The 22,190-nt window shown below is 43.5% G+C and overlaps 1 protein-coding gene across 1 annotated transcript in view; it reads left to right on the forward strand.

Annotated features, from left to right (window-relative positions):
* The first annotated feature begins 1,067 nt into the window (after positions 1 to 1,067).
* Positions 1,068 to 22,190, forward strand: part of LOC109897374 (netrin-1-like) — a 42,037-nt gene continuing 20,914 nt past the window's right edge. Inside the window, exons 1-2 of the mRNA XM_031834580.1 lie at positions 1,068 to 1,327; positions 1,650 to 2,694. Coding sequence (XP_031690440.1) covers positions 1,680 to 2,694 — 1,015 coding nt within the window. The 5' untranslated portion in view covers positions 1,068 to 1,327; positions 1,650 to 1,679. The remainder of the gene's footprint in view (positions 1,328 to 1,649; positions 2,695 to 22,190) is intronic.

Below are 22,190 nucleotides of genomic sequence, written 5' to 3' on the forward strand. Positions count from 1 at the left end.
AAGTGCGAGGCTCAATTGCACTGCTGTTTTGGTGCCCTGGCTAAAACGCTGTGAACAGCCTGAAGCGAACCCAATGCACATGCGCTGTGTGTGATTGTTGAAGAGCGAAGTCTTGCATCTCGCTCCTCTCAATATCTGGCTTTTAACTAGATGGGATGCCGCTTTTCTCAGATTTGACTTTTCATTGCAGGTTAGGAGAATTTACGCGAAATGTTAGGATAATTAACGTAGGATAATTATGTTAAGGTTAGGAAAAGGGTAGGTTAGCTAAAAAATGTATTTGACAAAAGTTGTAATCCTTCTAGCCATGACCACATATCTGCTTGTGGCGACATCTTTTCGCTGAGTCTACCTTTAATGTTTTAATGTATGAAAAAATTTGACACACAAAACTTTTTCAATATGGGAAAATGTGTGGAACATTTATTGGGATGTGACATTGGTTTGCTTTTGGCTCATTATTTTCCATTTTCCCAATCAAGCGTTGGCACAGTCAGCAGTACTGTCTCAAGGATGGATTAAAATTAATTCCTTTATCGTAACAGTACTTCCCGCCACCGCACGATGTCACTGCTTGCGTGTAATTTTCTGAAGTTTGTCGGGACGACTATCGTTAAATTTGAGGCAAATCTGATTCCAACGTATCCTAAAGATGTACTTCAATAATACGGTTAAGGCTGAGATGAAACCTGTTGAATTGGCACTTTTGTGAGATTCAATGTAAACGTTTTTTTTGTATTATTATTGATCAGTTATATGGTCATACCGGTTACAGGGGGTAACTTGAGAAGAACACTGAAGGTAGTCATTGGACCTGCCAGCTATGTGATCTTTGAATAATTCAAATAAGAAGAAAAAACATCCTAATATCATTGTTGTTTTAATAAGATGGTGTAATAAGCTGAATACAAACATATTTCAAATAAATTTGAGGGGAGGTATATTTATAATTTATTGTTACACACCAGTGGATGTCGTTGTTCTCTCTTTTAGCTCTGCGAGCATCTCCATATGACCTCAAGCTCTGCTGGATAACAGGGTCTCACTTCTCTGTTCAAACAGTGAGAGCGTCAGAAAGGGAATGGGACAGACAAGAGACAGAGGTAGACAGAGGTGTGACTGAGTGGAAGACAGAGTCAGGGAAGCTATTAGCGAGCTGGTCCTTCCAATGTATGTCTAGAAACCCAGAAAAGGCAAACTAGCGGTAGATTTTCGTGCGTAAAAAAGAGAGTAGGCTGCACTCTATATTCTTAAGTTTTACAACACTTCTCTTCCAGGCTGAACAGTTATTCGGAGGTAGTGTCCTCTGTGGAGTTTTCTTTGTCTCGTAAGATGATTTCATTCACATACATGTGCATGACTGTTTGTGTTTCATTTGTTTATGTGTGGAGAACAAAACACAGAAATGTACATAGGCTATTGATTTAATATTAACATGTGTGAATATTCTGCTTGTTTGTCTTCACCATGGATACTTTCAGATGTAGGCTAAATAGCATTTAAATATAGATGGTCTCACACACACACATACAAATATATATATATATTATTGGCTATTCGTTGTGTAATGCATGATATGATAATGTTCCTCTAAATCTATGTAACAAACATCTTAAATATGTCTCTCTTTTTCTACGACTACATTTCAGCGCAAGTGACACTAAAGAGCACGGATTACAATGATAAGGATTTTAGAGGTTTGGGTCACCTCGGTGGCCATTTCTCTGCTGGTTAAGGGGGCTCTTGGAGGTTATGGGATGAGTATGTTTGCTGCCCAGTCGTCCCCTCCAGACCCATGCTATGATGAGAACGGCAACCCCCGAAGGTGCATCCCCGATTTCGTGAACTCTGCTTTCGGGAAGGACGTGCGCGTCTCCAGCACCTGTGGAACCCCGGCCTCAAGGTACTGCGCCGTGACGGAGAAGGGTGAGGAGAGGACTAGGGATTGCCACACCTGCGATTCAGGGGACCCAAAGAAAACTCATCCACCTGCGTATTTAACTGATTTGAACAACCCTCATAACCTCACCTGCTGGCAGTCAGAAAACTATGTCCAGTATCCTCAGAACGTCACGTTCACTTTGTCATTGGGTAAAACATTTGAGGTCACCTATGTGAGCTTGCAGTTCTGTTCACCCCGACCCGAATCTATGGCTATCTTTAAATCCATGGACTATGGCAAATCCTGGGTTCCTTTCCAATTCTACTCTACCCAGTGTAAGAAGATGTATAACAAGCAGAATAAGGCGGCAATTACCAAGCAGAACGAACAAGAGGCGATTTGCACAGATTCTCACACGGACATGCACCCGCTGACAGGTGGGCTCATTGCGTTCAGCACCTTGGATGGCAGACCCTCGGCGCACGACTTCGACAACTCTCCGGTGCTGCAGGACTGGGTGACAGCCACCGACATCAAGGTTACGTTCAGCCGACTGCACACGTTTGGGGATGAGAACGAGGACGACTCGGAGCTGGCTAGAGATTCCTACTTTTACGCGGTATCAGACCTGCAGGTTGGCGGGCGGTGCAAGTGCAACGGTCACGCTTCAAAGTGCGTTAAAGAAAGGGAAGGAAACCTGGTATGCGAGTGCAAGCACAACACCGCGGGGCCGGAGTGTGACAGGTGCAAACCTTTCCATTATGACCGTCCTTGGCAGCGCGCAACCGCAAGAGAGGCAAACGAATGTGTTGGTAAGTCAGCTATTTACATTAATAACTCAAAGCTTTGCGCTATAACGTATTTTTTCGAGATTTAAATGTACTTTCTAAATTGCAAGACTCATAATGATCTAAAGTATTTTGTGTGATTGCGCAGGTTTCTCATTATGCCTAGAAAAACGCATTTTACGCATAGTCTAACGCAGACCTGATTTGTTCATTATTCCGTTTCTTAAATTCAAATTCAATTTAAGCATCTCACATTGATCCAATATGAATTAGGCTTTGTAAACCACCGATTGTTTTGGCTAATTCGTTTTATTTAAATCGTTCAATTGTGTCAAATAAAACTAATGCACCGTGCATTCGTAAATTACACCAGTAAATGAATTACCCTGTTCAAATATGCCCTATTTGATAACGAATCAAAATGGCAAAACCACAGTAATTGTGAGTAGGGGATTTTATTCAGGTATATCAACCAATTTGAAAAAGTCAGCATAATGTATATCAAATGTTGTCGCCAATAACCATATTATTGTGTTAATGTAAAAAATGGATTTTGTTCAAAATTATTTAATTAAATGCTTTGAATTTAATAAAGTGAGGCCTGGTCCGTGTTTCAAACTTTGTTTTTATAACTCAAACCACCATACAAAAATGGAATGGCATAGTTAGTTTAATTTACAAACAGTTACCCACGTAAAACCAAACGCTGATTAGCTACACATTGCAATGATTTATGCAAAACGTAAATCAAAACCAAAATACAGATTTTTTGAAAACAATGTAACCACAATGTGTTGGCCTAAATACATTTTTAAAAACGTTGTTTTGTGATATAATATGTTACACTCATGTCAAAATGCACTGTAATACTCATCAACTTTTGACTTGCCTTGAATGAATTAACATTTAAATCTCCTCCATCTTCATCCTCCTTTAAAAATAATGGACAATGTTCAATTCATGAATTGAATAGTATTTCATCTCATGAATTGACTGAGTTGACACCAACCATGCCAATGACATGTTTGGATAGTTTAGAACAACTCATAGATCTAAGTATGTAACCACATAAATCATTGGAGAGTAAAATTGTTAGATATTGATATCAACAAATGGAAATACCCCCCCCCCCCAAAAAAAAAAAACATGTCATCTTTGCACACTATCCATTTAGCATTTTGGAGGACATGAAAAACACATAATTACTGTGTAGTCTAAACTAGGTTTATATTTTACTCTCAGAAATGATCCCTGAAAGAAAAGGCAAGAAATGAGTTCCCACCAAAGGAAGTGCGGGTGCCCAAGTGCCGGATTGCATTTTGAGCAGCGTTTCCGACTGTAGTAGCAGTTCAGTAGGAAGGAAACATTGCCGCTGCAGAGATAGACCGCAGAGTTATGTTGTGTTTCCGACTGTAGTAGTAGTTCAGTAGGAAGGAAACATTGCCGAGGCAGAGATAGACCGCAGAGGCATGTTGTGTTTCCGACTGTAGTAGCAGTTCAGTAGGAAGGAAACATTGCCGCTGCAGAGATAGACCGCAGAGGCATGTTGTGTTTCCGACTGTAGTAGCAGTTCAGTAGGAAGGAAACATTGCCGCTGCAGAGATAGACCGCAGAGGCATGTTGTGTTTCAGTAAGCAGGTGCTTTTACCAGATTGGATGGGTGACTAAAGTGGTTTTATTGGCATTTTTGGCACATAGAGAATAAACTGCCACTTTGGGCCAAGTCAACTATTCAGAGAGGGACAAAACATGAGGTACTTTGAAACCAGAACTAAGTTTAATTCCATCAGTAGAGTATATTTTTCAACAGATCTGGGTGCTTGTATCAACAGTACCACACAGCATACAAACAGAACCACACAGAACAAACCTCATCTACAGTGAAACAAAACCTGGAAAAGAAACAAGTTCTGACACTGCCATTGTTTGTTCAATGACACAGAACAAGTGAACAAGTTGTTCCCCTTGCCCTCTGCATTTTGCCTGTGCAGGGCCAGCATGTCAGTGTGTTTTACTAAAACAAAAGGTTGTCACTTGTGGCATCCATCATGCTGTCAGAATGAGGCCCCTTTCACCACCTCACTTTCTTTGTCAGCAGTGTCATTAGATAAAGCGTCAGAACAGGCAGAATAAGCAAGCAGTCCAAGGGAAGGGAAGGGAATACTAAGGGTGGCTTGACACCTCGTTGTGTGGAATGGGCGAGGGAGGCTGTTATTCACTGGGCTACAGCCCAGCTCAGTGGTCTGGCTAAAGGGGCTCAGGATGGCTACTGCTAATGATCTTTCTGGGATTCCGGTTGGCCCCTGACTTTGAGTACTATCAGAAAGACAGAGAGAGAGAGGTTGAAAGACAGAGAGAGAAGTGGAGAGACAGAGAGGTAGAAAAACAGAGAGAGAGGTGGAGAGACAGAGCGATGGAAAGACAGAGCGAGAGGAGGAGAAACAGAGAGAAGTGGAGAGACAGAGAAGTTGAGAGAGAGAAGTGGAGAGACAGAGAGAGAGGTGGAGAGAGAGAGAGAGAGAGAGAGAGAGAGAGAGAGAGAGAGAGGTGGAGAGAGAGAGAGTGAGAGGGAGAGAGAGAGAGAGAAGTAGAGACAGAGAGAAGTGGAGAGACAGAGAGAGAGGTGGAGAGAGAGAGAAGTAGAGACAGAGAGAAGTGGAGAGAGAGATGGAGTGAGAGATGTGGAGAGAGAGAAGTGGAGAGACAGAGGGAAGTGGATAGAGAGAGAGTGAGGTGGAGAGACAGAGAGAAGTGGAGAGACAGAAAGAAGTGGAGAGACAGAGAGAGGTGGAGAGACAGAGAGAAGTGGAGAGACAGAGAGAGGTGGAGAGACAGAGAGAAGTGGATAGAGAGAGAGAAGTGGAGAGACAGAGAGAGGTGGAGAGACAGAAAGAGGTGGAGAGACAGAGAGAAGTGTAGAGACAGAGAGAGGTGGAGAGACAGAGAAAAGTGGAGAGAGAGAGAGGTGGAGAGACAGAGAAAAGTGGAGAGACAGAGATAAGTGGAGAGACAGAGAGAAGTGGAGACACAGAGAGAGGTGGAGAGACAGAGAGAAGTGGAGAGACAGAAAGAGGTGGAGAGACAGAGAGAAGTGGAGAGACAGAGAGAGAGAGGTGGAGAGAGAGAGAAGCGGAGAGACAGAGAGAGAGGTGGAGAGACAGAAAGAGAGGTGGAGAGACAGAGAGAAGTGGAGAGACAGAAAGAGAGGTGGAGAGACAGAAAGAGAGGTGGAGAGAGAGTGAGGTGGAGAGAGAGAAGTGGAGAGACAGAGAGTGAGGTGGAGAGACAGAGAGAAGTGGAGAGACAGAAAGAGTGGTGGAGAGAGAGAAGTGGAGAGACAGAGAGAGGTGGAGAGAGAGAAGTGGAGAGACAGAGAGTGAGGTGGAGAGAGAGAAAGTTGAGAGAGAGAATTGTAAAGACAGAGAGAGCTAGAAAGAAAGACAGACAGTGATGGAGAGACAGAGAGATGGAGAGAGAGAGGTGTAAAGAGAGAAGTGGAGAGAAAGAGAGAGATGTGGATATGGGTGAGTAGTTGGCTACACTGCAGGTGCTGCACTGGGGAAGTAGAACAATATCCATTTCCCATGTGGCTTTGCATGCGGGGAGGCCATCATATTTAGTGGAAATGCATTCTTATTGGCAGCCGTTACCCTCTCATTGCATTCCCATCCAATGATGTGGCATGCAAAGCAAGTTAGTTCATTTAAACCAAATCGAATTCTTCCTGATTTGATTTGCCTTTCATTTTGCGTCTTAGATGCTATGAGAAAATACATCTCCATGATCAGCTGTTGCCACCACACCCCCAAAGGCCAGTGATTGGTTTATCATTGAAGAGATAAATGAAGGAGATAAATACACACAGAGAATTGGCTCCTCCCCTGACCATCAGGTTTTCTCTTCCAGAAGAGGCACATCTCTTAAATTCATCCCAGCTGCTTTGTATTCCAACCATGCACAGCGTAGCATTGACCCTTTCGCGTCAGACCTACTCTCCTCTCTTCGTTGACTGATGGGGTGTGAAGGAAAGACTTGCCTGCCAAGTGGCTTTTGAGGCTAGTTGAAAATGGTAGCCTTAGTCACTCATACGTGTCATTTTGCACTTGTTCAATTTGAACATTGTTTTGAACAGAGGTTAAATGCAACGCTATTATTTCATTGAGATGGGGCTTTGACCTTACCAGGCTTTTACAGTTGTGGAGCATTTGTGCATCCAAGCCTAGTTATTGATTTCATGTTCTCCTCTTTAATGTATGTTATAGGCTTTTGGCCCACTGATGTAGAGGAAGAGTTGGAAAGTTCCTGCCAAGGCCTGGTAATTCAGCATGGCCTTCTTTTCTCTCTGAGCTGGGATTCTCTGGCAGAGGGGTAGTATCAGTCACTTGCCACTGGCTCCTCCGCCATGTTTGACCTGTTGCCTTACACAGATCTCTGCATGTGTCTAACCCCCCTAAACTATCAACATAACAAAGAGCCTGTCACAAAGAACCAGAGAGAGAAAGCAATTGAAAAGAAACTGTCCAACCCTATGGTTTATAGTACATACTGTATTACAGGAAAGGACAAAGGTGAATTTACATGTAGATTGAAAGAGGATACAAACGACGCATGGCATGCACCTGTATTCCCTTTGTGACAAACCTATGAAACAGCCACACTTTCTCAGAAGATGATCTTTCCCCCTCTAATTGTTATCAGCATGTTTTGTACGCTGTTGAAAGTATTTGGCAGCTATTGAACAGAAACAGAAGTCATTCTTGGTTTGGACTGACACGTCTACCACCTACAGGGATGTTGAATTAGATGTGATTATATCAATATCCCACAGGCTCTCCTCCTGGGCGGTCCAGCACATACTTGTGTTGGACCAACACTAAAAATAGCGTCAAAGTGTGCTGAATCTTTATGTGAGCTCTTAAATCACCCCGAAAGCCCACTGGATTGCGTTCACTATGTCTCAAAGGGAACCGTTTGGAGAGTGCATTTTTAAAGTAGAAGTTCATGTTCTACTGCAGAGGTTGTTCAGAACACAGAGCTTTGTTTAAACTGTGATATCTCTGGTTGAGCTATCCCACCTGTCTGGTAAAAAGTGAAGAGGAGACAGGCTCCAACAAATCCCAGACCTCTGCTTTGACCGCATGTTGACGAGGCCTTCACTACGGTGTGCAGCAGCTCAGTGAGTCTCTCTGCAGGCCTGTTCTTTCTCCATGTGGCTGACTGGGACCATTGACATTGACAGCTCAGTTCTTTCTCCATGTGGCTGACTAGGACCATTGACATTGTTTCTGCTGACTCCAGTCCGGCTGTCTTCCCCTGGGCTGCCAGGCTGGGTCGAGGCCGGGGCTGCCCACCATCTGGGTCTCATTCCGCTTCCTTTGTAGCCCATGTGACAGGAAAAATAACTTCTTGAAAAGATGATGTCATAGATGTTCTTGTAGAGGAACTCTTCGGCCCCAAGCAGCCATCATCTACTGCCAGGGGTTAGGTCCATCTGGATTTGGTGACATGTTTGTAGGTTTTGATTTTTCAAGTTATTAATCCCTATTTTGAATAGTTTTATATGATTGTTATTTCTATTATGTTAATAACCTTTATTTTGTCTGTTTTAACAAATACTTTGTTGGTTAAGGAATATAGCACATTAAGTGAAAGTATATTGGAGCAAATAACCACTGAAATGCTTTCACTTTATTGAATTACTTGTTTTGTATGGATAGTTACTTGTTTTGTATGGATAGTTACTTGTTTTGTATGGATAGTTACTTGTTTTGTATGGATAGTTACTTGTTTTGTATGGATAGTTACTCGTTTTGTATGGATAGTTACTCGTTTTGTATGGATAGTTACTTGTTTTGTATGGATAGTTACTTGTTTTGTATGGATAATTACTTGTTTTGTATGGATAGTTACTTGTTTTGTATGGATAGTTACTTGTTTTGTATGGATAATTACTCGTTTTGTATGGATAGTTACTTGTTTTCATAGAATACAGTGTATATTCGTGAACACAGCTACCAAAGAAAGGTCCCATGGGCTGAAAGAATGCACCATTCAATTATGGGTACCAAGCAACAGGAAATTTGCCATGCAGACCTTTAAATAAATGTTTTTGGAATGAAAGAGAAAAATAACCAATAAAAGAAAACAAATACAGTGGGGCAAAAAAGTATTTAGTCAGCCACCAATTGTGCAAGTTCTCCCACTTAAAAAGATGAGAGAGGCCTGTAATTATCATCATAGGTACACTTCAACTATGACAGACAAAATGAGAAAAAGATGGCTTGTTTGTTTGAAGGTGACCAAATACTTATTTTCCACCATAATTTGCTAATAAATTCATTAAAAAATCCTACAATGTGATTTTCTGGATGTTTTGTCCTCATTTTGTCTGTCATAGTTGAAGTGTACCTATGATTAAAATTACAGGCATCTCTCATCTTTTTAAGTGGGAGAACTTGCACAATTGGTGGCTGACTAAATACTTTTTTTGCCCCACTGTACATGCAGGAGAGCTTTTTGAGCAGTTAATCGGAAGCAGGTGGGTTGCAGCCAGGTCAGTATTGGGAGTCTCTCAACAGACAGATGAAAACTCAGACACCTTTAAACGCCCCACTGGGAATAGAAGGTCAGTTAGACTGCACTTAGACTAAAATCATATCATTAGGCCCATGTGAAACCATGAGTATAGAGCACAGTGCCAGGGGGGAAATATGTACATTGTTTGGCCTCTGTGATTCTTTAAGGAAAAATTATGGTCTGCGCGTTTGTAGAGACACACTGTATATTTTTAAAACTGTCAAATTTGCAGTCTTAAGAAAATGAAAGAATCTGCGGTCAATATCAGGAGTTCTAAAAGTCCAAACGATGAACCTCTATGCTAACAAGGTAATGAATAGCAGTACATTTGGGCTGTTACTCATTCCAAAACATCCCCAGACTAATTCTGTTCCGTAACTGAAGTGGAAACTACAGTGTATCTCCATATGGTGGGCCTGCAGGACAGTCCTTTTGGCACATCAGCCTGTGTGGCTGTGTTGAGCTGGGAGGTTTCACTGTATACAGGGAGACTAAAAAACAAAGATGTATATTTCTGAGATCTCAAAATCCAAGCTCTGGTGGAATCCAGTGTCCTCTGGGCAAATGCTTCATGTTTCTTGGGATTTTGTTTTGTTGAGCTTATAATTCAAGACAGACATCAACGTAGAGCCAAAGAGGCTTTACTCTGCCTTTTAAGACAATAGAGAAAATATTCTATGGCTATGTTGTGGACGGCGGTTTGGAGAGGTGGCCCTCAACAGTTGGAAGGAAATGGTAGCTTTGGTTTAGGATTCCTTTTCTCTTGACTCTGATGTCAGACGACCATGAGGGGTCATTTCACACTGCTTCAGTGTGTCAGAGGACACACAGGTCCAGTCTCTGTTTATCTGGGTGGGCACTGTCCTCTCTTCAGGACCTGAAACCATCAAGTCATTGTCTAGTGTTACTAATACGTGAGAACTGCTGACAAGTGTTGCAATATACATATCACAGGTCATATTATGAATGCTTGAGGTGCTGTATCACAAGTCAAGAGGACATTGTAGAGACTGTATAATTCAGAGATCTCACAGTGAAAACGGAGACAGGTGGGTCTGGCAACTAAATGGAACAGCTGCACACGTTGCTAATCTGTGACCTCATTGTCTCTATGGGGTAACCATGCTGCGGTACATTAGTGATGCTGGGGGGTGGCTTAAATCAATGCAGGCTTAAGTATACAAGGGTTCTCAATGGTCAACAGAGGAGAGGGAGCACACAGGTAGAGCTGGGAGTCTGTCTACTATATATCCATCCTGTGTTGGCATATAAACTGTCCACCAGAATAAAATCTGCAGTCTTATAATTCCAAAGTAGAGAGCAGGGGGATGTGGCAGATGGAGAGGGATTACATAGTGTTACACTGTTTGCTAGATGGTATTATCTTCTAGTGTCTGAAGAGAAGCCGAGGAAGAGATTGCCACTTCTGTCAAAACAAGCAAATATGCTATATTTATATCTGTTGATAACCGTGTGTGATGGAATGAATGTGTATTAGTTTGTTTATCTGTGTGTGTTGTTTGGGTGTATCTGTTGACATAGGCATGGGAACCTGATGTGTGTGTGTGTTTGCGTGTTTAACCTACATGGGTTTAACCTCCGCCACCCTCTGCCCGCCTGGGCTGCCACGGCAGTGGCAACAGGACCACCTAGCTTGAGTGTGAGCGCATGGAGCCCCTACGCGGCACTGGAGCTGGGGAGTCTGGGAATGATTAATGGCCCAGTGAAATGACACGCTCCGCGCACCACCGCTCAGTTACAGACCCCCCACCAGCTCCCCCACTGTGCTGCCACCCAACACAGCCAGTACTGGGACGTTACCACCCCCTGCCCACACACGCACACACACACACGCACACACACACACACACACGCACACACACACACACGCACACACACACTTCCCTGTGTAATGGCATGGCTGGTTATCGCAATTACCCTATTACCTCAGCATTGTGAAACTCCCAGTAGAAGCCGAGCTAACCCCCCTTGGGTGATGCCATCCTCCCTGCTGTTATGTGGATACAGGACCTTTTAAACTAATAGACAAAAACAACAAATGGCAACTAGCTCTATTATGGCTGAACGAAGGCTTGACTCATTAGAATCTGAGACAGTCAGCAGGAGGCTTTTCATTTTCACCATGTAGTTTGTGTCAGAGCTAAGGAGTTTTTCAGCAACTGTTGCTTTTACACCAACAAACTGGACCAACAAGTCGAAGTAAAAATGTTTGACTGATCCATACTGTTGCATGGTAGTGCTGTATCAACACTCAAATCATTTCAGCTGGAAAACGTGTCTTCAGATACAGCAAAGCTTGTGTAGCTTCTAATTGTAAAACGTATCTCTGTTCAGTTTACATGTGCAGACTTCAGCAACTCTTCTCGTCCTCCTCATTAAAAACCACTTCTCTCCAGAACGACTTCAGCGACTCTTCTCGTCCTTCTCATTAGAAACGACTTCTCAGAACAACTTCAGCGACTCTTCTCGTCATCCTCATTAAAAACCAGTTCTCTCCAGAACATTGTAAAACAAACAAACAGCAGACCCAATCACCGCCGTGATAAGGAAATGGAGTTGTTCCCACTTTTATTTATTTGTCCAAATAACTTCTGCTTGGGCCTCTCCAAGGGTCTTCAGTACTTTTAAATTGATTTCAGTCACCCCCGACACAACATGTCTTTCTCCCATACCCCAGTGACCAATTCCTTTCTCCGAATAAGGAACCACTTAGTGGATTTAGGGGGAAATCCAGGGGGATAAATAGCAGTAGGATATAATCAGTAGGTCTTGAGGACAATGGCTACCAGACCCCCCTCCTTCCCCACAGAACTGTAAATATCCCAGGGTTCCATCTGCTGCAAGAAGTAAAAACCTGGGGATTCATCAATCGCACTCCTCCTCCTCCTCCTGCTGCCGTGCTGTGTGGAGCAGATCTCTGTTCTGTTGGCTCCTGGAGCATGGAACCCTGCACAGGCAGAGGATTACGCAGCCTTTCATACGTCTTCCAGTCAAGGAGAAGATGGATGAAAACCAGGGAGGCTGTCATATACTCTGGCCAGGGAACCAGCACTTGCCTGGGGTCATGGTCATTCCACACACCCCAAACCCTCAGGCATTACTTTCTCCCACTCCTGCTGGTCCAAACCCACAGGCAGAGATAACATCCTCCCTGCCATGCTGATGTCTTGGGCGATGAACACTGAGTGTACACGTGTGCGTGTTTGTGTGTGCATATAATGTGTGTGCATGGGGTTGGTGAGGTGATGGGGATCCTTGGCCTTCTTTTCACAACACTTTTCTTTATGCAAAATGGTTTATTTTCTAAGATATTGAGCTTCGTTTCTTCAGGATAGTGAGTTTGAGATATGGTATCTGGTTTCCTCACAGACGGGTGGGAAATGGAATGAGCTAAGAGGCCCAATAACAAACAGAGACCAAAGCCCAAGTTAGATTACGCTGTGATGTAACAATGGCAGAGTCTTGGCTCTGTAACACAATGTTTTGAACTTCAAGAGTGACATTTCCTCAACACTTATCAAACCCAAAATGGTGGACTTGACCCATCCCATCAACAGATGGAGATGATTCAAAGGAGACACGACCATTTTAATGACCTTATAGGTCACAGCAACTTCCAGGCCACAACCTCAGTGTCCATGTTCAAATCACAATGAACACAGTAAATAAAACAATGGCCAGTAGCTTCAGAAGGGTTTCCTCTCCGTATCTCAGGGAATTGCATAAATTACACCAAACCCTTAAAGTTAACATGTCGTATACACACTGCATTCCCGTTTAAATTACCCCCACAATGATCATTAACTAGCCCTGGTTGACTTTTAAGCTTATTTTATTGTTTCATTCTAGGTTTGGCTTCTCACCTAAGAGCAGTTTCTTTAATGATGCTAAGTTTGTCTCACAACAGACAAATCAACATAACAAGCCTGTAGCACATAGTGTTACAGTGAAACACATATTGGAACTGTCTGATCTGAATAAGTCATTGTGAAAAGCCAGACAGTTCTGTGATATCTTATCTGGAGACAAGTTGATAATTCTGACTTAAGTGAAAGTGACAGAAATGACAGACATCAATGTGATGTAAGTCTATGTGAAATGTATTGGATTAAACTGGATCTGACAGTGATTTGAACCAGACGGTTAAAACGTAAAGGTTAGATTGGTATATTTTCTATCTGGCTCAGGACGTAGTTACTGTAGGTTCATTGGGTTCCCTACGATAACAATATGTTGGCGTGCAGAAGGAGGAACCCTGCCTTTTCCTCTCCAGCCCAATTCCATCTCCTGAAAGCCACCTAGCAACCAGAACAAACTTTGGGACTTTGGTGAAATTAGTATGAAATAACACAACGCACAATGACTTCTCAGTGTTTCCACGAAAACAATCATTAACAATTATTCCATAACATTTTCTTTTCTCTCGCCAGAATGGAACTGCTCAGTCCCTTTTCCCAAGGCAAGCTGGGAAAAGTGCTCAAACATTTCCTAATTTATCTCACATTATGAGCTTTCCACCTGTTTTGATTAATAGAGAAAGCTTAACAAGCCACGAAAAGGAAAGCCTCCAACAACACTGGGATAAGGACCTTTAATGATCCTCTGATTATTGAGAAATAAAATGGCTGGCCTGACACAATCGAAAACACAAAACATATTTGAGAGAGATTTTAACATCGGGGGTTTGCGTGGTTATAAATGAGCCCATGGAGAGAAGGGGAGAAAAGCCCAATAAACATGTCAGGGTTACAATGGATCATCGTTTATGATTTACAGCACAGCGGATTTCTGCTCTCTCGCTACCCACCACGGGGGAGACAGTGTGGGGGGCTCGTGTGGCAGAACGTAAAAAAATCCTCCCCGCGCTGTGGGGAGGATTGGACTGGAGCCCACCGCACCACAGCCCCTCAAAATCCCAGAGTGCCCAGGGCAGGAGATGTTCACTGCAAGCTTTCCAGTATATCTCCTCTGGTCTGGAGACTGAATGAATGAGAGACTCCCCTCTGACCACACACTTCACCACACCAGAGCCTGTTTACATTCTGATCGCTGACACCTCCAGCCTCAGGACATGGAAGAAGAAGAAGAAAGGTGAAAGGGACCTAAGCCAGGGTATGACAGAGGCTGTGTGTAGATGTTGTGTTCATGGATGTGCAGAATTCATTAATCTCCTGATCTGCATTGGCTGTTGTGGACCTTCTTTGCCCCCTCTATGTCATGCCCACCTCACTACTACCTGAAGTTATTTTCACGCCCAATAAATTACCCTGACGAAAGGTCCCCACTGTGGAGCTGCTGCATTCCAATAAATCAGCGTGGAGGCTTGTTAACATCCACCAAGGACAGGGAAATCATAGGGGGAGGAACGGAAGGCAATGAAGGATGATGACATCTGCACCAGGAGAGGGTCTCTCCCTGGACCATGACCACATGGATCTCAGAAGGAAAGTCTCAGAGATGAGATGAGGAGTGGATGAGCTATAATGCCGCACATCTGTTGAACTGCCTGTCTAAAACCTGTGTATCGTCAGTATTGCACTAATCATTTCATGATCTTGACTCAGTAATAGTAAATGAACTAAATTATGTGACTGACTTGTGACCATATATATATATATATATATGGTCACAGTATATATATATATATATATATATGTATATATAGTCACAAGTCAGTCAGTATATATATATATATATATATATATATATATATATATATTGTGCTGCGTTGGGCCTGGTGTAGTGGATGTTGCTATACACATTTAGAGTAAATCAAGAAGAACTTGAGCCGTACCTCTCATCAACTGACCATTGTGAAAGTTCAGGAAGAGTGTGAACTTTGCTTATTGAGCTTAGTAAGCAAGGATTTTACATCACCTCTCTCATAAACTCAAAGAAATAAACCTGGGGAAGGAACAGCCTCCCTGTCAGTTGGTTTCTTCACTTACACACTGGATGTAATACAGTACAGTTATGAAAATAAACACCTACGCAGACAAACTATAGACAAATAAAGCAGAAATTATTCATAAGATGATTACATCACCTATATTTTATTTAACTAGGCAAGTCAGTTAAGAACAAATTCTTATTTACAATGACGGCCTACCCCGGCCCAACCCGGACGATGCTGGGCATGGACTCCCAATCACGTCCGGTTGCGATACAGCCTGGAATTTAACCAGGGTCTGCAGTGACACCCCTAGCACTGAGATGCAGTGCCTTAGACCGCTGCGCCAGCACTGAGGTATATTTCATGCTGGCGTGTTTCCTCACCGGTGCTGTACAGTACATAGGCTAAAGAGGAAATGCACCCCAGACGACCCATCAAACCGACCCCCCCCATATACACTTGTTTATTTTCTCCCACCGCCCAGCAGCTCATGACACCACAGGATGCTCTGCCACTAGCACGTCAGCCTGATACTTTCATTGGAAATGTTATTGGCCAATGTTTTCCCACATTGACCGCCCAGGCAGCAGCGGAGTTCACATAAGTCACAATTACCCTTAGTGCGGTTGCTAACATCTAATGCACACGCTAAGTCTTAGCAACCTTTATCATTCATAAGTAGCTCCCCGGAGGTGATGAGGACTCCTGACTGTGGGGACCTGGAGTGTTTAAATAGAGTGTGACTCATTCAGACCAGAGGCCATGAGAACAGGTCTGTGGATTGGGAGAGTAGCAGTTTGATTGGGCTCTGTTTGATAGCGAGATCATTTCCACTGAGGTGTTCTCCTCCCTGCTCTCGTCCTGTTCCCAGCCCTGTGCAGGCAGGATAAATGGACTGAGATATGTTGCTCATTATATATTATTATTCACAAGACATGGTGTATTATCATTGGCACCACAACTAGTTGTTGAGGGGAGGGAGCAGAGCTCTCTGGCTATTACTGATTGCACAATTATATCATTTTGCTGTTCCATAGTGTCAGGTCTTTTTTTCTTGTAGTTAAGGGTTAAGGGTTGTGATACAAATCAAATCAAATTAAATGTATTTATATAGCCCTTCGTACATCAGCTGATATCTCAAAGTGCTGTACAGAAACCCAGCCTAAAACCACAAACAGCAAGCAATGCAGGTGTAGAAGGACGGTGGCTAGGAAAAACTCCCTAGAAAGGCCAAAACCTAGGAGGAAACCTAGAGAGGAACCAGGCTATGAGGGGTGGCCAGTCCTCTTCTGGCTGTGCCGGGTGGAGATTATAACCGAACATGGCCAAGATGTTCAAATGTTCATAAATGAAATAATAATAATCACAGGCAGAACAGTTGAAACTGGAGCAGCAGCACGGCCAGGTGGACTGGGGACAGCAAGGAGTCATCATGCAGGGTAGTCCTGAGGCATGGTCCTAGGGCTCAGGTCCTCCGAGAGAGAGAAAGAAAGAGAGAAAGAGAGAATTAGAGAGAGCTTACTTAAATTCACTAGGGACAATTAGGAGGCCTGCATCTTGTGACCGTAGCGTACGTGTAGGTATGTACGGCAGGACCAAATCAGAGAGATAGGTAGGAGCAAGCCCATGTAATGCTTTGTAGGTTAGCAGCAAAACCTTGAAATCAGCCCTTGCCTTGACAGGAAGCCAGTGTAGGGAGGCTAGCACTGGAGTAATATGATCAAATTTTTTGGTTCTCATCAGGATTCTAGCAGCCGTATTTAGCACTAACTGAAGTTTATTTCGTGCTTTATCCGGCTTTATACAGAACAGTCTCTGTGGGTTCATGTGTAGGTGATGTGTGGTTCCACTTGAGCTATTCTAAAAGGACAAGGCGGCATACCATACAGTAGCTATGCCTTTTCAACTGATAACACGAGCAAAGGAGTACTTGGGAAAGATGGCTAACACAAACGTTGTCATTGAGATCAACAATGGTTTTTGAGAGGATTCCAATGAACTCTCAGACAACATGGATCCAACCCCAACTTCTCCATGGTTATGACATCTTGTGTGCAGTAGACTGGCATCGTTTAGGCCAATTAACGACTGGTTTTGACAGTGGCACCATCATTAATGTTACATTAGATTAGCTAATGTTATGCTCAGAACAGGAGAAACACGGTTTAATTCTGCCTTCGTTCTTAGAGCACGGCTTGGCCTGACATTGGGTGGCTGTTTTTGTTGAGACGCCACGTGCCCGGTCGCCAGGCAACCGCTCTGTTTTACGAGGAGTTACTCACACAAAAGCAGGGGAGGCCTGATTGCTCAGCTAATTGATCTCCGCCAGAGATCACAGAGCTGTGCTCGTAAAAAGAGAGCGCTCCCCATGACATCACTGCATAGCGAGGAAGAGGGGAGATGCCTTCCCAGACTGCCTCTGTGTGAGAGAGAGCCCACAGGGAGAGAGGGGTAGGGTGTCCCACTGAGATGGGGAGCAGGGAGCGAACACACACACTGCTATTAAACCTGCGTTAGTAGTGGGAAATGGGAGCCCATTAGGGAGGCTTTGTTGTTGCTAAACACGGCCACAGGGGTTGGTGGTGTAAAGGAGATCCTATTAGTCCTCAGGCACACAGTGCTGCTCAATATACTTCCCTTCTGACATTTTGCTGCCAGGCCAAAGGGCCTTTACAAAGGAGTTTTCTGGAACTTAGAAATTACCAGGTCAAAGGGCCTTTATAAAGGAGTTTTCTGGAACATAGAAATTACCAGGTCAAAGGGCCTTTATAAAGGAGTTTTCTGGAACATAGAAATTACCAGGTCAAAGGGCCTTTATAAAGGAGTTTTCTGGAACATAGAAATTACCAGGTCAAAGGGCCTTTATAAAGGAGTTTTCTGGAACATATAAATTTGGGCCACTTGATCTAGGACACATAGGACAAGTGTTTTTCAGACTTTCAGTAAAACACAATGTACAGTCATTTAGAGTGCAAGTTCTCATTATGGTACACTATCATAGTCAGGGTCTTTCATGGTGTTATAAACATTAAACATTTGTGTTGTACTATACCGCAAAGTTTAGGCAGTCTGATTCTTTTCATGACCATGTAACGGCTCCTGAAGTTTACGTTTACCTTCAGTAGCAGGTCTTTAACATTCTTCGTGTTGTATTCTCTTGGCAAGAGTGATAGCTTAAAGCTGGAAGGTTATCCTTGGGAGTTTTCCCTATAAGCTTACACTCTGACTTGGTTTAAGGCAAGTAGTTTCTGATAAAATCAGCATTTACCTTTCTGAAGACTAAAAAGGGCTAAGCGTTTTGACCCCTGCATTGGCCTTTGACATAAGAGGATGCTTGGGTCCTTGGGTCGAATGGAAAAGCATCAGAATCAAACACCATTTCAAAACACAGAAATACATTTCATTAGCCTGGCTTATCTCTTCCATCTTCCATCTCAGGGCACAAAGTGCACTCTTGTGTGGTTTGGCAGGTCTTCAAAGGTTAAAGGTGAACTGAGTGATTGATCATCATGTTTCCCTCAGTGTTGTCATGGTAACCAAGCACAAGCCATAGCCCCCCAGGGATTAGACATGTTGCCACTAATTGGCCATCCTAATGACTTTAGTTTGATAACATCTCTGTAGTAAAATCAGGCCACCTGGGCTCATCTGCTTCCATCATCTCTACCCTTTAAGCCAACCATGTCGAAGTGTGAAAAATAACTGTGTTGGTCAATATGCAGTATTTCCAGGAACTGACCATTAACTGTCACTGTGGCAGACCCTCTTGTCCAGTTCTTCCATGTTCTTCATGGATTAGCAATATTTCCATCAATGCCTGTGTGCATTCCTTCTAAAAGAGAGAGCTACTGAATGCCGAGTGTCAGTGGTATGGCGTGAGGGGCCACTAAGGGGGACAATGCAGATGTTGGACCTTCCAGCGTAGAGAGGTCAGAGTTTCCATTCAGTTCCTATAGCCGAGGAAGGAACTGAGACAGGTGCTGCTTCCACTGCAGATGAACCCCAGCCCCAGGGTTGTTCATCACTGCATCCTGTTTAAACCTCCTCCCTCACCGCCTCCTCCCTCACCGCCTCCTCACCGCCTCTCAATAATAACGAATCACACATGCTAAAAGTCCTCGTGTTGAAACAGTTGTCTGTCTCAACCTGTCAGCTCTGCTCAGACAGAGTCTTTATACGCTCTTTATCTGCACTCTCGCTTGTTTATTTATTTGTAAGCATTACGTTGAGGTGACGGGTTGCTATGGAAGAACACCAGGGCCGTTGGCTGAATCAGTCCTCCCAATATGAGACGGTTCCATTTTTTTTCTTACTGTTTCTGTCTTTTCACCCCAGCTCAAGTCATCAAAAGCATTCCGGAAACTCGTAAAATGATTCATCATCTGGATAGCTCATTCCAAAAGGCCTTTGTTGTTTTTTCTCCCTCATCAAAATAGCAGCTGCTCCAGCAATGTGCAATCGAAATATTTATTGTAGGAAAATGTTGAGTATGTCTGGGGCTTGAAGCTAAGAGCATAAGGGTGACTGATCTAACGGGAGTGCCCCACAGAAGACGTTCAGGGGCGTTTGTATCATTAAAGTCATGCAGTATGTATCAACAGCCCAGATGCACAGTTGGATCTTAATTCTGTGACAAATCCCTTGGTCCACAGAAATGGAGGCAAATTACAAGTAGTGTTTCGAGGCATGTCTGCTGATTTTTGCATGTTTTTGGCACCAAAATGTATAATATATGCGTTTCTCTATTAAACCAGATATTTGTGACAATGATGTATTAGAACTTCATAAGAGTAATGCAGGAGTGATTTTCAGCCGGTTGTGATGGCAACATATTGTATCATCCACTTAAAGCTATTGCTATAATTCTTAATGAGCCAAACAGTGACTTCCATGTCCCTCACATTGATGCCGATATTCTGTAATACCATAGGTTCTCATCCTTAATAAAACATAACCATTGATTCATTATGCTTTCATAAGTCAGGCATGCTATTAGTCACTTGTCATTTTTATTGATTAAGTTAAATAGTGACTTCATATAATACATTGCGATTTGGATATTTTGGGGGGAATGAGTGGGAACACTGATTTCATAAGTGCTTTATGAATGTTAATGAATAATTGTGACTCATTTTCTGAAGCTTCACCCAGACACCAGGCAGGTGTTATGCAAGTATTATGCAGGTATCATGTAGGCTCTGTAACAAGCACTTTGAATGAAATGTCACAAGTTTATTTTACTCTAATGTAAACTGAAACCGTTTATTGGTCTAACTTCACATGATGTCAGGATTTGCTTTTACCAGCACATTGAAACAAATGCTGTTTAACAAACTGCACAGCTCATAAAATGTCCTATAAACATGTGCAAAGTATACACCTATTCTAATTGGGAAATCACTAGGTTCCTGAGGTCATGGCCAAACAAGACTTCAATAAACCAGACTTCAATAAACAAGACTTAAATCTCTGAGTCTGTAGTCTCTCACAATTCGACCTGATGCACAGCCACCGCAACGGGAGGTTTACAGTAATCAATGTGGGAGTCTCTCACAGTTAGAGCTGATGCACAGCCAAACCCAGCGCTCAGAAATATCAACCTATTAAAATCAAGTGTTGTCATGGAAATACGGCATTCCTAGACAAAAGGAACACCTATGTGAGAATGCTGTTCATTGACTACAGCTCAGCATTCAAGACCATAGTGCCCACAAAGCTCATCAATAAGCTATGGACCCTGGGATTAAACACCTCCCTCTGCAACTGGATCCTGGACTTCCTGACAGGCCGCCCCCAGGTGGTAAGGATAGGCAACAACACGTCTGCCGCGCTGATCCTCAACACTGGGGCCCCTCAGGGGTGTGTACTTAGTCCCCTCCTGTACTCCCTGTTCACCCACGACTGCGTGGCCAAACACAACTCCAACACCATCATTAAGTTTGCTGACGACACAACAGTGGCCTGATCACCGACAATGATGAGACAGCCTATAGGGAGGAGGTCAGAGAACTGGCAGTGTGGTGACAGGACAACAACCTCTCCCTCAACGTGAGCAAGACAAAGGAGCTGATCGTGAACTACAGGAAAAGGCGGGCCGAACAGGCCCCCATTAACATCAATAGGGCTGTAGTGGAGCGGGTCGAGAGTTTCAAGTTCCTTGGTGTCCACATCACCAACAAACTATCATGGTCCAAACACACCAAGACAGTGGTGAAGAGGGCACGACAAAACCTATTCCCCCGTAGGAGACTGTAAATATTTGGCATGGGTCCCCAGATCCTCAAACAGTTCTACAGCTGCACCATCGAGAGCATCCTGACCGGTTGCATCACCGCCTGGTAAGGCAACTGCCCGGCATCTGACCGTAAGGAGTTACAGAGGGTAGTGCGTACAGCCCAGTACATCACTGGGGCCAAGCTTCCTGCCATCCAGGATCTGTATAATAGGTGGTGTCAGAGGAAAGCCCAAATGAATTATCATAGACTCCAGTCACCCAAGTCATAGACTGTTTTCTCTGCTACCACACGGCAAGCGGTACCGGTGCACCAAGTCTAGGACCAAAAGACTCCTTAATAGCTTCTACACCCAAACCATAAGACTGCTGAACAATTAATCAAATAGCTTCTGGACTATTTACAATGACACACCCTCTTAACTCTTTCTTGAACTGCACTGTTAGTTAAAAGCCTGTAAGTAAGCATTTCACGGTAAGGTCTACACTTGTTGTTTTCGGCGCATGTGACAAATAAAGTTTGATTTGATTTGGATACATCGGAGAGAATGTGACAGGTATATGCTGCTCAGGGCACTGATGTTGTATTTTCCTCAGATCACTGACATGGTGAGGATGAGAGGCTTGTTTGGCTTGGCACACAGCATCCTCTCATAATATGGGCCACTATCATTATGGGCCTTCAACTTACTGAGGGACTAATTGATCCCGGATAAACAATAATTCACTGGAATTCCTTTCCTCTTCATCCTTGAACAAGCGCAGCATTCCTCTCAATACAAATCACCCAACTCCTCT

This window comes from Oncorhynchus kisutch, linkage group LG10 (genome assembly GCF_002021735.2).
Source record: "Oncorhynchus kisutch isolate 150728-3 linkage group LG10, Okis_V2, whole genome shotgun sequence".
In the NCBI taxonomy this organism is placed as follows: domain Eukaryota; kingdom Metazoa; phylum Chordata; class Actinopteri; order Salmoniformes; family Salmonidae; genus Oncorhynchus; species Oncorhynchus kisutch.